Below are 15,442 nucleotides of genomic sequence, written 5' to 3' on the forward strand. Positions count from 1 at the left end.
GACACAAAGAGTGAGCGAACGCTGTTAGTAAAATGGTGCTGACAGACTTTGCTGCAAACCTTCAGTTTGTAAAAACCACAGGATTTTTGAAGCATAACAAAGTGAAGCACAATAAAATGAGGTATGCCTGTATACAAACAGGCATTCATTTACTCATGCCAGCCCAGTAATGTCATATTGCATAATGTAACATTATTCACCTTATTTTGGCCTTTTCACTTAAAACATGGCTGTACTTTCTTTTATATACTGGAAATGTTGGCCATGACAGGCTTGACCTTTTATGGGTTGAAATAGGTATCTATACTATTTCTGAGAGACTGTCTTTCTTACATTTCAGCATCATATTTGAGATAGGAATAAAAGGCTACTGAAGTAAGGAGTTAATTCACACTATCTTCTTCAGGAGATGAAATTACACGACCAGGGTTTCTCAGCCTCAGCACCACTGACATTTGGAGCCAGGAAATTCTTTGTTGTGAGGGGCTGTGCAAAAGCAATGTGTGATATTCAGCAGCATCTCTGACCTCTAGCCCTCAATGCCAGTGCCCCCCATTCCCATCCAGTTCTGGCCAAAAATGTCCCGAGACATTGCCAGGTATCCCCAGGGGTCAAAATCACCCCCCAACAAACACATCCAGCTGAAAACCACTGAGCCATAGCCCAACACAGATGATAAAGGAAAACCAGCTCCCTAAAGCACTGCTGAATAGAAATCAAATTCTGCAGAGAACTTTAATTTTCAGAATTTCATATAAAAAAATCCAGCCATAGGATGATACAACTTAACACCTAGCCAGATTCTTGTGGGAATGCAGAGAAGGATAAGGAAGGCTTTAACAATACTTCACGAAGGTAAACACAGACCCAATACCCTGACTTTGTCAAAAGTATGGTAGAAGATAAATCAGAACATACCAAGGTAGGTGACTGCTTTCCACTGCTTCCAGCAAAAGGGGTGGGAGAAGCTGGGCTTCTGTAAATGAAGTCAAAATTCAAATTTCTCTTAAAACAGCTTGCAGCATATAAACTACAATCACATGGCTCACATACACAACAGTTTATGGATGTATTCGTTTCTCATGTGAGAACTCCAGTGCAGTGGAAAACAAGAACTTGTGTGGATCAGGAAACAAAAGCACAACTGAACTTGGTATTCCCTGAGTAAAAGACAGAGTATGTTCTAGAAAGAAAAGATGACAAGAGTAATTAATCATCTAAAGGATATTTCCTGTTTGAGTAACAGACCAAGCAACACATCAAATTACAATGAAAAAGCAGGTGAGGGAGGGGGATAGAGGGGGCATGGTTCAACCAGTAAGAAATATGCTGTTCATAAAACAAGACAAACTCAGAAAATTGTCAAAATGTCATTTTGGTTTTTATTTTTGGATATGTAGCATGTTTTCATAAATCGGTTGTAAATGTGCTATTTTGTAACATTAAAAGAAATACAATATACTTTTTATAAATTCTTCATCACTGCAAGGTCATTTCCAAATAAATTTAAGCAGCAGGGTAGAATAATATGTTTCCACATATTGACCAGTGCAACACTGACAGTTATGTTACAGTTAAGGTATCCAGGAAGCCTAAAAATTAAGATTTACTAGAACAAGCAAATTTACTTTCATTAAAAAAAAATTTTAATTTGTAAATCACATCTTTTACATGCAAGAACTTCAAATCCTATTTCCATCTGAAATAAATGACAATTTTGAAAAAATGCTAAGAAACACAAATTTAAGAAAAAAACAGTAGTATGCCTTTTCAAATTGCTAAATGGTTTTTAAATTGCTGAAGAGAGTTAGACCAAATACTAGTTTCTCACTTTACCATGAATATTGGCACTGTTTATTTCATATTTATATAAGTCAGTTTCTATGCATAAAAATCCCAGTAAGACTCAATGGTTTGGGTCAGTTCATTTTTCTTTAATAAAAGAACCCCTAACTTCTGGAATTTTAAACATTGCACACCTGCATTTGTGTTTTAGTATAAAACAAAATACATTTCTCATCTGTCAGTGGCAACCAGTTAATAGGCATGTTAACATATAAGAGAAGTTTTGTAAATATTGTCTTAAAAAATATTCCGACACATAATCAGAATACTGCCAGAATCAATGGAGTGCACTCACAGTGCCCCACTATTTTGATGTCACAGTCTTTTATCATAAAAGCGTATTTCTAAGGAGTTCAAGGAATAAGACACACCATGTGGATAATTTGGGGTTTAAAAACCCATGGCTCCAGGCAACAAAGATTACAGTTAATAACATCCATCCACAAAGAGACTGTGTTCCTAAAATTTCCAGACTCAACTTGCTATGAATAAAACATTCTGGGGTAAAGACATCTGCACACTGGTAATACTTATCAGACATCAGCTAGGCCACAAGTGAAGGGGAGTGACTTCTATCAAAGGTATGGGGTAGCAGCTGATTCTGAGATGGCACACCTCGTACATTCTGCTCAGAAAACGCGAAGGCATTTACAGAGGACAAAATGATGCATGGAAAGAAGTGAAGGGTTTCTCTACACTATCACCAACAGTGATTTCGGTCCCTAGTATTTAAAAAGCAAAAGGACAAAGGCTCTACCTAGGAGAATGCCTATGACAGGATCCAAGGATACGTGGAGTATGCCAAGTTTTTTCCTGGCATTAAAAGCATGAGCATTTTTGGCATGTTGGATATTTTACCATTTCATGTCAACTGTGACTACAATGAAGTGAGCCACATGAGTAACAGAGAGCAATGGTGCCCAGGCCCTTAGCAGCACGAAGCAGCTAGTTCAATGTTCTGCACATAGTAGTGCTGCAAACATGCTGGTAATGGATAGACCATTTTACTGAAGAAACCTGCTGATTCTAGATAACACTTACTGAGTGTACCCAATAAATGTTTAAGAATGTGACTTAAATGTCTAATAAATGTGTATGAACATGATTTAAAATAGTTCATATAGTGTAGTTGTTGTACTTCCCTAAAGAAAAACTGTAAACATCTGGCAAATGTCTAATTAATGGAAGAACATTTAAAATTGGCCAAAAAATGTCCAGAAAACATTTGGCCCTTCAGCACCCAAAGCTCCCAAAATATAATGTTAAAACATCTCTGCTAGAGGGATTTAAGTAGTCTGAAAAATTTCGTACCTGAGTGGCTTAAATGTTCTCTCCTAAATAAGTTTTAAATAAGTGCAAGTAGTTTCTACACTCAGGAATTGCATAAGTTTTTATCTTTCCTCAAAATAAATTGAATGGTATAGAGGTAGCATTAACTTACAAAATTAACTTTGAAAAAAAAAACAAGGAAAAAAGCAAGGTTATTTTCCATAGTCCTATTAATAGAGCTACTCCAAATGTTTAAAACCTTACAATCCAGGCTTTCTTCTACCTGGTTTCAGACATCTCATTATTCTTGTTCCTTTTTCTACTGTAAGGATATTGATGAGTCCAGGGACTCCTGGGCCCTGTGGCATCCACTGCAACATCGATGTTAGAATCTGGAGTAATCCATCTCAGGAAAATAAGGAAGAAAAAGTTGAATACAGCCAACAAAGCAAATACGTGACCTGTTACTGGGCCACAGTGAGAGATGAATCTATACAGTCGTCTTTCCATCGGTAACACAGCTTCTCCCACCACGAGGTCGTACACCTGGACAGAGAGAGGCCGAGCATGAGCAGTCTGACCCACAACAAACAACGACCTACGTGGAACAGGAATATTATATAGATGTAAACAGAAGTTGCTTACATGTTGCTGTTCGTTTGAGTGATAAGGAATTAATGAAATTAATTACCGTAATTGTTATCATTCCATTCAACATTTATGGAATACTTATTCTAAACAAAACACTGGGCGAGACACTGGGAGTTCAAGGACAAATATGCCACGGCTCCCACCCCTAGAGGATCATCAATCTTAACCAACTACAAGGATTCCATAGCCCTGAGAAGCTGGAATCACTTTTCGGGTCGCCTTTGTCTAGGCGGTATTTAGCTCAGCAGCGACTCTTAGAGCAGGACTGGCATTCTAAGATACCCTGTCATGGCCAAGCAGTTCTCACTGCTACCTAGCAGACATCAACCACAATTGGGGTGTCAACCTAGTGTGCTTCTCAGTACAAAGAGGCTCTTCTTTCCAAAGTTGCGTGAGGCCATGTTGCTGAAAACAGATGGGGAGAATACACAGACCCATTTCATGGATTCCAAATAAATGGAGGGGAAAGAGATGGAGGAAATTTTAGCTGATGGTATAGGTCAAACAGTGACAAACAAAATTAAGTTTATTGCTGAGAATTGGCAGGAGGTGGTTTACTTTTTAAAGCACTGCTAAGCACTAAATTCTGAAATAATTTTTGAAAAAAGATCTTTAAACACATTTATTTTGAACACATAAAATGGGCCATCATTGTTTTTTAATTGCATGTGAGCATTAGCTGTGCTCATTATCATGCATCAGACATGTACCATCTCCTTTTGAACTCCAGAAACTTATGACATGCACCATAAGTTCTCTAGGCCAATGGCCTTTGAAAAGGTACAGGACATTTTCATCCAGTTCTTCTACCCTAAGGACACTGGGGATATATGTTTTAATCAGAATTATGTTGAGAATTACGTAATTGAGAATTACACCAAGACTGGTGAAGTACAACTGAAAAAGTGTGTTTCCAGCATGATTTCTGTTATAATTTCTTGATCAGTTTTCTAAATAGCACAATTAAACTACAAAGGAGGAATAGAAAATGATCAAAATGTCCTATGTGGGTCAGGTAGAATTAAAAAAGCAACTACAAACTGACTGGTGTGTCTACCTTTATTTCTAAATTAATTAATTAATCATCTTAAGTGACAAAATAGCAATTTACTCCTATGAAGAGAATGACAGAGATGATAATACATTACAGACAAGGATTAATTTTTTTCTGAATGTACACTATAAATCACCATAAAGTATAAAACTGAAAAAAAATACAGATGTTTTAGGATTACTTTAAGCATAACTGAAAGAAAAATCTTGGTTAAAAAAAAATCCTAATTGTCTCCTTCAGTGAAAATGATAACAAACTATTGTCAACAGAGTTCAACAAACAGCTGCCAACAGATACTGACAACTGTTTTCAATATTCTCCCAAATTTATTTTCTATAGTAGCTCTGACTTTTGAGGTTTACACAATGTCTATCAAGAAGGTAAAGTCACAACTTAAAAGCTGTGGTTCTCAATCAGGGTAGAATGCAGGGTGAGTATCACTGAAAAAACCTGTCTGACCACATATTCCTGCCAAGCATTCCCAAATTCCACATCTGCTCCTAAAGGGTCCTATTAGAATCTAGGGAATGGCTGGAGAAGCTGGAGGACAGGAAGATGAAATAAACAGATCCTGAAAAGGTTAGCTAGGCAATTCTGACATGTACTCCCAGTGGGTAATCAGTGCAATACGCCAACTTCCAAAGGAAAACAAAGGAATTATTTCATATGGAGGGAGATATTGCAAAATTTCTAGAGGGTAAGAGTCTCAGAGAGATTTCAGTCAAAATGGTTTGATCACTAATGTAATATCTTGTATTTCAGTGAAAAATGTATATGATAATTTTTAGAGATAAAGAGTTTTTTTGCACTTACATTCCAATATAGGTTCATCTTATGTACAGGAATTTACAATTTAAACCCAGTAAGAAAGCCTTACAGTAAAGAGCTATTCTGCTTACACAGCACCATCTTGCTTTCTTCCTCAGGCTAGAAAATAGTCGTGCCACTGAATACAATGGTACCATAAAGCTCTAGTCCACACTGCTGTCTTCTCATGCTCCCAACTGGCTTTCTGGCTTAAGATTTCCATATATTAAGAAGCGAAGTCTTTCCATCCAGCTTGTTAAATATTAATAAAAAGCATGAGGCAGGCTAAGTAATGAGAAGTACTTGAACAAAGAAAGGAACTGAACAGAATAAATGAAGTCCCTAACTGGAAATCAGGAAGCATTTCTCACAACCATACTCTTTCCCACCAATCTAGTTCCTGTACTTGTCCTTTTGGAAATGCTCTATTGCTACTTTTTATTTGTGATCGTATTTCCAAAATCTACCATGTACATCTTGGATTCTAACTTATTATGTTCCCAATCAGCCTAAACATGCAAAAATTATTTTCCTGTAGAAAATCACAATATTTAGCAAAAGTGGTGCAGGAGTTTTAGGAAGTAACCTGCATTAAATATTTGCAAGTTATAAAGTTGTTACAACCAGGCTAAGCAAAACCGTATCTTTTCTACAGATCTACCATGCTTTCAAATCATAAACAGCCTCAAGAAAATGTCTAGAAGACTTTTTTTATTACTTTTGCCTCTAATTGTGACTTCTAGGACATTTTATAACTTCTTTATGCCAAGTTTATTGAAAGGTCTAGACTGCATTACTGCTGTTTTCAGATGTCAACCTCAATGACTGACCAAAACAGCCTAGCATGTACCAAAAGTAATATAGTTCATTTCATTTGGAAGAGACGCCATCAACTTTAAGCAACAGAACATAGGTAAAGCTATAAAAGAACAAGCACATGTGTACATGAATCTTCAAATACCCTTTCCTTAGCACAGGACATACCTTTTCAGTTCTCTCCGCAACATTCCTCCAGGTGTAGAAAGTCTTCACTATGTTATGGATATTTTCTGGAGTCGGCAATGCTCCTGACTTCACTTGGAAAATAGCTTTTTCCAATCCCTCACACAAAGATTTTACAGAAGGCTCACATAAAATAATAAGACTTTCTGGAAGTACTTCAGGAATTCCACCAACCCTGGTACTTACAACCTTAAAAAGAAAAAAAAAGAACATAATACAGTCTAACATAATTCCTCTCAGTAGAACAAACAAAACCAACTTGAAAACTTGTCACAGAACGTGTCTCTTTTTCAATACAAATACAGAAACCCCAACAATATAAGCCTTCGAAGCTTTTTACCTGTAAACCACAACTGGCTGCTTCCACAATTGCCATGCAGAATGCTTCAGTAAGGGAAGTATTAAGGAAAATATGTCCTTGAACTAACACATTTCTAACGTCCTTGTGTTCTAAGGCTCCCAAGAGATGCACTCTGATTTTTGAAATGAGAGGAGAGGAGAATGAAAATCACACCACAAAAGAAATATAATTTATAAGCCAAGTGTGCTATTCATATTATACTTAGATTCTTATTGGTTCTAATGTTTTCCATCTCAAAACATTATCACCAAACTGATCTGAAACATAGTCTTTAAAGCTTAGTTAAAACTCCTACAGCTAACATAGCTCTAACTTTTGTCACACATTATCAAACTTCATCTTCCCCCAAATTAGGTTATATTTAATGAAAACATTAATACACTTTGATAAGTAAATGTTAAAGTGTCATTTCTAAACAGGAAAATGCCCCTTTTAAATCGATGCTTCACACGCATACACCTCACCTATTATCTGTTACTGAGGAAGACAAATGTTAGAATCTGTACGTACAGAGCAATTTACATGATTTGACCATCATATTTAAGTCACAACTCAGTATGGCTTGAAAATCTGCAAACATTTCCAATCAAAGCGGGTTTTTTTGTGCCTTCCAGGGTGCCTCCGACCACCGTGCCCTGAAGCCAAATTATACTGGGCGAATGGAAAAAAGTAAAATAACAGTTGTAAATTCTCTAACTAGGGTTTCCCATTTTATATAAAGTTTTTTAAAAACAGGTCTTGCATTACATCTTCACATCAAATACACATAAGAGAAGCAGCCCACTTCATGCAGGCACGTAGCCAAAACCAGACTTAGGTGACTGGCATTTTCTCACCTCAGACAACATGAAATCCATCAATACCTGTCATGCAGCTGGTATCTTTCTCGTACTTCTTCCAAAATGATTCTTTTTGGTCCCTCTCCTCCAATTATGAAATTTAAATCTGCATGTTTCTGACAGAGTTCAGGTATTATACCACTAAGCAAATCGGTTCCTGAAAGTGTAAGTTGAATGTTGGAGATGTTAATATTTAAACTTCAAAAATTCATCAAAACTACTAAGAATCCACTCGCTTTGCCAAGGATTAGCTATGCCCTCAAGAAGACAAACTAAATCTCCTAAACCTTTCCTGGGAGGGTGGAATCATTCACAAACTGCCAATGGTCCAAGAGTTGCAACTTCTTGAAGATACACACATTGACACCAATTGTTATCTTCCACCCACCCAATACCTGGACTGCTGTTTCATGCTCACCATAATGTTATTATTCACTTGTTTTTATGCACGACCTACTTCTAAAAAGGCTATTTGGGGTAGCTATCATTTAAGTTAGTTTTCTACAGAGCAGGACAGCTGACTGGAAAACAGGTCTTGTTCAAACCTTCCTACGAGCAAGCTCTTTACTTTCATCATGGGAACGTTTCCTGATAGAGAAAATGAAGAGACTTATGTACCTGAAGTCCAATGTCTCTCTCGGCTATGAAATTCTACTGGTCTATGGTTCCAATTCCTGCCACAGGAAAGGGCTAAGTGACAAAGTGTAACTGCTACCTCCACTGTGTTCAGAATGCACTTTGACTTGGTAGATATACAGAGGATTTTGCATTGTATACTATGGTATTAGCAAAATTTAAAAGAAGTCTATCCAATCCTGCAATAGTCCACTTCCCCTGAATGAGAGTAAATGGAAGTAACAAGACCTCAACTGCCAGGTGACTACAGTCCATAGAACAAAAGGATACATCTTGTTTTGTTTTGTTTTTAATGACATGCTTTTCCCATATGTAAATACAACCTCAGGTAATATAAAGCAATAAACTAAATCCTGCCCTGCTCATCTGAAAGTGGCTATCCAAAGTGATAGCGATGTTGATGCTATTTGGGAATTCAGTTCATTAACAATTATAAATCGTACGCATTCAAAAGTAAATGTAAAATAACCCAGAGTTGTTTATTAACTTAAGAAATGCATACACATACATGTTCATACACAAGAACTGCACTTCCTCTACTGATCTTCCCAAATATGGGCAGATCAGTCATTTAAAAAAAGGTGCTGGAAGAAGTAATACACAGAGGGTCATTTTTATGAAATACTTCAAAGTAGGATTTATTAAGTAAACTCTGCTAGCATTTTCAAAATGATTACACTAGCAAACCTAAGTTCACATACAGCTTTCCTGAATCACGAAGGCTTCTCATTAAAATCTTAGCTATCTTTTTTTAGAGTCTATTACCAAATCCATCAATTGCATTTCTAGGTAGACCAAAAGTGGCTTGACTTTTAACATTAGCCTCCTATTTTCATTTTTTTCTTCCTTCACACCCTCTGTTCTAATACAAAGGTTAAGAACAAATTCATCAAATGAAAAAAAAAACAGTAATAATTGCAACTGCTGATAACAGCTACCATTCACTGTTCTTACATCAGGCAATGTACTTTAAACGCAGCATGTCATTTAATCCTGACAACTACCTTATAAGTGGAACTGAGTAATACTATCAATATTATTCTAAGAATAAATAAAAAATGTTTTGGGCCTCCAAGAAGAGTCTAACACAATGGAAAATACAAAAGGACTCATAATAATTGCCATATTCACAAATAATGAACAAGGAAAATTCCTGATTCAAACTGCTTTTCAAGGTGGATCTAACAATATTTTAACAAACCTTATGAATCTATGCCTAAGATAATGGTGACATGGCTGGGGGGTGGGGAGGGCAGGGAGAGAACAGGAGACCTTAACTCTAGTTCAGGACCTGAACTCATGTTTGTCATCTCTTACTTACTGCATAACCCTGGCAAGTTACTTACCCTCTCTGAGACTCAGTTTCTTTGTTACATTCAGATAACATCTACCCTAAAGTTGCTGAGAGGGTCAAGTGAGGTACTGCATCATGCATAAACTTTATCAACAGCAGAATATAAATATAACTTGTCATTACTACTACAGCAAAACGTGGGGTGTGCCTGCACACACAGGAGCACTGTGAGACCCCGATAGGAGCAAACCCAGCTCACAAAGAGGGCAGCAGCCAGCCGGAAAACTTGGGCAGTAAGGATTTTTATTTATCCGCTCTCTTAACACACTCCAGTTGGCCTTTGGTATCTGGTCCAAATGAATACCTCCTAAGGAAATTAATGTGTTAATAATTAATGGACCAGAACATTTCTTCTTGGAGGCCCAAAACCTTTTTTATGTATTCTTAGAATAGTATTATAGATTATTGATAGTATTACTCAGCTACTCACTTTTGGGCTACAGATGTGGCTGTACCTTCTCAGAATGTTAGCTTTTGCCTGGCGCCTGGCATAGGGAGAGGGTTCAATAAATATCTGTTACATTATCGAATTGAGAATAGCAAAGGCCATACCTCCACTCTGCTGGTGTGGCTCAGTTGGTTAAAATACCATAAATAGTTTAGTAAAGGTAACAGTCTTTGCACAAATAGTTAATTTAGCTCTGATTCTTGACACAAACATCATACTCTTTCCTAGCTAGCTATCCCACACAAAGATGAGCTACTTGATTAAAAAACAAATTAGGCACATTTTCTAAGTTACAACATCACCCATATCCCAGGAGAGTTCACAATACAGACTGCTGGTCCATTCACATCTTAATTAAAGAATAAAAGCATGATATTGCCTTCACCTTAGAAAATGCAGTTCAGTAGCTGTTTTCTCCCCAACCTCCGCTTACACGGATTGCTGGATCAACCAAGGCTCTCCGTTCCAAATGTTAACCACACTGACCAAGACCCACATCTGGATTTTAGGCCACTCTCTAGTACCCCAGAGTAGACTTGACCCCACCACTGAGCTTCATGCTTACCAGGAATCAGCTGTGTTTGTCCACAAATCTGTTTGATGCCAGTCACCATATCGAGCAATCTAATTCAATAGTACATAAACTAACAAAATGAGTTCCTATGAAACTAAGCTGAACGGTTTGAAAAATCCAATGAAGGAAAGTCACAGAAAAAAAGCTCCTTGTCACATTCGGGGGTATCCTAAACCACTGTGTAAAATAATAAAAAAAAAAACCAGAAGCGCATTACTTCATATACCTTTTAAGTTCCTGCCTCACTTAAAAGAAACCTTCACTGGCAATTGTAAATTATGCTTTCTGAAGGTGATTGGGCAGGAAGATGATGCAGCTGCCATCAGCGGACCAGTGCCGTTGAGCCTGCAGGCTGACACCAAACTATTGGCAATTCAGTGCATGTTAATATTTTGAGTTATATTCAAATATTTAAAGGAGGCTATATGTTATCTTTCAAATAATTCCCTACTTTAAGTGACAATTTTCATTACTGGTAAGTTTTCAAATACCATCCAGAGAACCATTTATGTTTTGAATAACCAGACTGTGTCAGGCTTTTAGCAAATGAGGCCCCACAAATTCTATTGTGGTGTTCATTAACTGCTGCAGAGACACTAACAAAATCCTCTTTGGTAATAGCAGACACTTAACAAGTACAAGCTGGGCTAAGTACCTTATAGGAACCATCACTGAATGCTCATAAGATTCCCACTGTTGCCCAAATTAAATGAAAAAACTGAGACTCAGAGATGTTAAGTAGCTTGTCCTTGATCACACAACAGGGTAGAGCCAGGATGGGACTCAGGACTGTCTAATCCCCTTCCTTCTTCACTTACCTGCCCACATGTTACTAATATTTTAACTATGATTAAATGAAATAAGCCACAGAACAGTAACATACAGAGTAAGTTCACCAATTTTGAGTATGTGCATGAAAGGAAAGCTACAAATCAAAATATTAGGGTCATCCCTGAATAGTAGTAGTTACAGCTGATTTTAGCTTTCACCTTTGTGCTTTCGGTTTTCAATTACTTTTGCAAGCAGAAAGAAGAGGCTGTGTGGTAGGCTCAGTCCTGCACTTGCAGGGTTGTTTCAACCTTTATAAAGACCTGATCTATTAAGCAACCCCAGGCTACTGTTCTTATATTTAAGTAATTATTATACCACCAAAGAGTGGGGAGGACAGCATTCACCAGTGTTCCAAGAACTTCTTTTTGTTCACATAACAATATCAGACCTTTCTTTACTATATATGAAGTGCAGTTTTAAAACCCGGCAACAAAAAGAGAAGCCAAACAATCATTACATAAAAGTATTTAACAGCTTTCGACAAGGAAAAACAAGTCTTTGCAATGCGATTGTAGCTATCATTTCATTACCTTTTCTGTAAACAAGTCTGCTGACAACAACAACAGTTATTACGCTATCATGCCTTCTAAACGGGTCTGGAGTGAAGTCAGTAGGATCTACAGCATTAGGAATGACGGACACTATTTCAGGATTCAGTGCTGCTCTTAGCACAGTGTTTTCCTTACTAGTATAAGAGACACAGATTATGTGGTTTGTGCCACAAAGAGACACAGTTAGAAGCTTGTTCGTAAGCACCGAGCTGACATCAGCAAATCCAAAAAGGGAATGGTCCGTGAAGACTGTCTGGAGCCCCATTGTCTTGGCGTGGAAGAGGGCATCATGGGCCATGGCAGAGAAAGAACTATGTGAGTGGATTATCGTGACTCTCTCCCGAACAAATATGTACCTGAGCAATGGTAGACTGTGAAAGAGGGTCGTGGCTGTAGATTGGTTGTACATAACTTTCAGAGGCAAGTAATAGACTTTGAGGCCATTAGTGAGGTAACGGATGCCTTTTCGATTTCCGTAAGCATGGGTGACAATTATGACCTTGTGCCCTCTTTCAATCAGGCACTGAGAGAGCTGGTAAATGTGGCTTTCCACGCCTCCCATATTTGGGTAGAAAAAGTCTGACACCATGCATATATTATGCGTATGGTTTGTATATGCGGGAAGACTTCTAGGGCTAACGTGAGAGAGTGCAGCTGAGGTAGGGTGGCCATGCCCACTTCTTCCTCTACAGGCCATGCTGAGATGGTTTAGGCATTACTCCTTAGGGCAACCCAGTAAAGGTATGTGTCATCTAGGACCTGAAAGAGAGAGTAAAACAGGATCTCAGCTCAGAAACAAAATACACTCCAAATTCCAAATCCAGATATACATACTGTTGTAATGTGAATATAAATTTTCTAACTTTTCCCCTAGAAATAAAACACAACATTCAATGATTTACTCACTTGACATTTACTTGCTTAGCATTTACTATGTGCCATATAACAAAACTAGATTCTGCAATGTCTTTGTACCGAAATTCTGCTTTAAAAATACTGCTATGCTGTAGACTCACAGACACGAAGTGACTGGTGGTTACCATGGGGGACTGGGATGGGGAGGTTGAGGAGAAAAAGGGGCACAAAAATTCTCAATCATACTATAAATTGGTCACAGGGATAATAGCACAGCATGGAGAATATAGCCAATAATTCTGTAACATCCTCCTATATTGACAGATAATAACTGCACTAGTGGGGGTGAGGATTTAATATAAGTAACTGCTGAACCAGTGTTGTATACTTGAAACCAATATGATTGCATATCAGTGATATACTTCAATAAAAAAAATAGTATGCGTAATTTCTACAAGTTTGTTATACCATAGTATATATAATAATTTGCCATGCTAACAAACTACTTAATTCCAATAATTAAATATATGGCCCTTTACAGAAGTTTGCCAACCCCACTCCAGAGCTTAGCCACTGATTCAATTAATCTCATACCTTCTGCTAGTATTAACTGTGTGGTTTACACAAAAACATACCTAGAGCTAGAACTGTCTTTTTGAGAGCAGCTTTTTCAAGCGTCACGAGTAGCATGTGCTACAGACACCCACATTTCTCCTTTATTCATGGATGGCGATAATCGAACTGTTCTCTTCATTTTCTTAACCTTTCTTTCAGTTACGTAGGCCTGTCCTCCATAAGTATCCATCCCTTCAGTCTGGAGTCTGAAAATAAAGACTAAACTCGAGATGGGCTGGATCTGGGCCATTTTCTACATCTACAGGAGAAAATGCTTAGCCCAAGATCCCTTAGATCCTTATCAGTGCAAAGTGCCCACTCAGTATTCAGTACTGTTACAGATTTTTAGACTTTTAAAGCTAAAGAGTCTTGGAAAGCTAATAGAAATCTTCTTCAGATTTACAAATGAGATTTCCATGCCTCCAGAAACTCAGCTACACAATGGGAAGCCATACTAAAATCTGAGTTTCCGATTTCACCTGCAAACTCAGAAAGTGCAAATTAACTGCATATGCAAAGTCTTAACTATACTCAACAACGAATTCATCTATATTTTAAATATGTTCTCAGTAATACCCAGTGTTTGTTGACCTGGATTTACTAATTAAGATTTGTTATTATCAAATACCGAGATTCTTCAGGTTTGTACTTTCAGGTGGCTTCACTAACATTTTCTTACTGTGGTATTAAACCCGAATTCCCAGTTTTGTTCAATTTAAAAAGATGAATGGTAACAAAAAACAGTGAGTAAATAACCAACGGGTATCATTTAAAGTTTTGTCATTAACCCGCAATGTTCCGTGATGAGTCTGCCTACTGCCATCAGGCTATCGCGCCTAACACTTTTACGGCGTAAAAAGCTCAGCGAACTGCAGAATCACAGAATCTTAGATTTTAAAACTGGAGAGAGGCTTGCAAATCCAGTGAATCCTCTCTTATTTCACAAATGAGAAGCCACAGAAGTTGAGAGATTTGTCCAACGGTCCCACCCAGCCACTTAAGTGGCAAATGCGAGATGGTCGTAAAATAGCCAAGGAGTCCCCGGACAGTCATTAGCTACAGAGGCTCCCAAGAAGCCTTAGGGAGACCCTGTGGGAGATTGGGGTCAAGAGGATGGTGCTTCCATCCACTTCCTGGGCAATGCCCTGCTTCCCTCACTGAGAAGTAGCCGGGAAGCGCCAGGGCCAAGTCTCGCAAAGCCCAAAGGGTAAGAAAAAAAGGGCCACAGAGCGGGCAGGAGTCTGAAGCCAGAGGTCCCGGAGCCCTTCGCCCCGCCCGCCTCAGCCTCCCCGGAACCTGCTCCAGCGCGGCCGCCCCCTCCTGCGGTGGGGGCAGCCCAGTCCCACCCGGAAGAGGCCGAGAGTGCCGGCGCGGGGAGATCAGACACGCACTCACCGGCGAGTCCCAAGGCCGCCAGTGTCCAGACCTCCCGCGGCTGCAGCCAAACTCCCAGCCCACTGCCCCGAAAGACCAATCCGGGGCGTCCGCGCTCAAGCGCCGCGCCCTCGAGGCAGCCTATTACAGAGAGGCGCTGAGGTCACGTGCAAGAGCGACGCGCAGTCCCCACCCCCCGGCGTGGGATGCAAGGACCTCGGAGGGGCCGCGGGTCTATGCGATCTGCCGGAAGACTTGTTTTCTCCGGACTGAAAGCAGTAATCCTCGGTTTAACCTTTTACATGAGTTCTTAATGTGGGGGATCTCTAAAAATTGGCCGTGGTGTCTTACGCAAGCACCCCACCAGGACCCTTCC

At 38.8% G+C, this 15,442-nt stretch overlaps 2 protein-coding genes across 2 annotated transcripts in view; both read right to left on the reverse strand.

The window, feature by feature from the left end:
- ASB11 (ankyrin repeat and SOCS box containing 11) overlaps window positions 1-3,655 on the reverse strand; it is a 33,816-nt gene extending 30,161 nt beyond the window's left edge. Inside the window, exons 1-2 of the mRNA XM_073227414.1 lie at window positions 3,576-3,655; window positions 919-976 (exon numbers count right to left, since the gene is read on the reverse strand). The gene's annotated coding sequence lies outside the window, so the exon portion shown is untranslated. The remainder of the gene's footprint in view (window positions 1-918; window positions 977-3,575) is intronic.
- On the reverse strand, window positions 1,360-15,157 carry PIGA (phosphatidylinositol glycan anchor biosynthesis class A). Its single transcript, XM_017641286.3, has 6 exons — window positions 15,088-15,157; window positions 12,202-12,981; window positions 7,853-7,985; window positions 6,969-7,101; window positions 6,611-6,817; window positions 1,360-3,660 (listed from the first exon to the last, which is right to left on the reverse strand). Exons 2-6 carry the CDS (start codon window positions 12,917-12,919, stop codon window positions 3,394-3,396), a joined length of 1,458 nt encoding a protein of 485 aa, XP_017496775.1. The 5' UTR covers window positions 12,920-12,981; window positions 15,088-15,157; the 3' UTR covers window positions 1,360-3,393.
- Window positions 15,158-15,442: the final 285 nt, after the last annotated feature.

This window comes from Manis javanica, chromosome X (assembly GCF_040802235.1).
Source record: "Manis javanica isolate MJ-LG chromosome X, MJ_LKY, whole genome shotgun sequence".
NCBI classification, from domain to species: Eukaryota; Metazoa; Chordata; class Mammalia; order Pholidota; family Manidae; genus Manis; species Manis javanica.

Bases quoted from the DNA above. Each gene is read 5' to 3' on its own strand.
- PIGA (XM_017641286.3), bottom strand. From the start codon at position 12,919: ATGGCCTGTAGAGGAAGAAGTGGGCATGGCCACCCTACCTCAGCTGCA. The intron at 7,986-12,201 runs GTAATGAAATGA...TTACACTTTCAG, and splicing joins CAGACTTGTTTACAGAAAAG to GAACCGATTTGCTTAGTGGT. The intron at 7,102-7,852 runs GTATTGATGGAT...TTCAAAAATCAG, and splicing joins AGATACCAGCTGCATGACAG to AGTGCATCTCTTGGGAGCCT.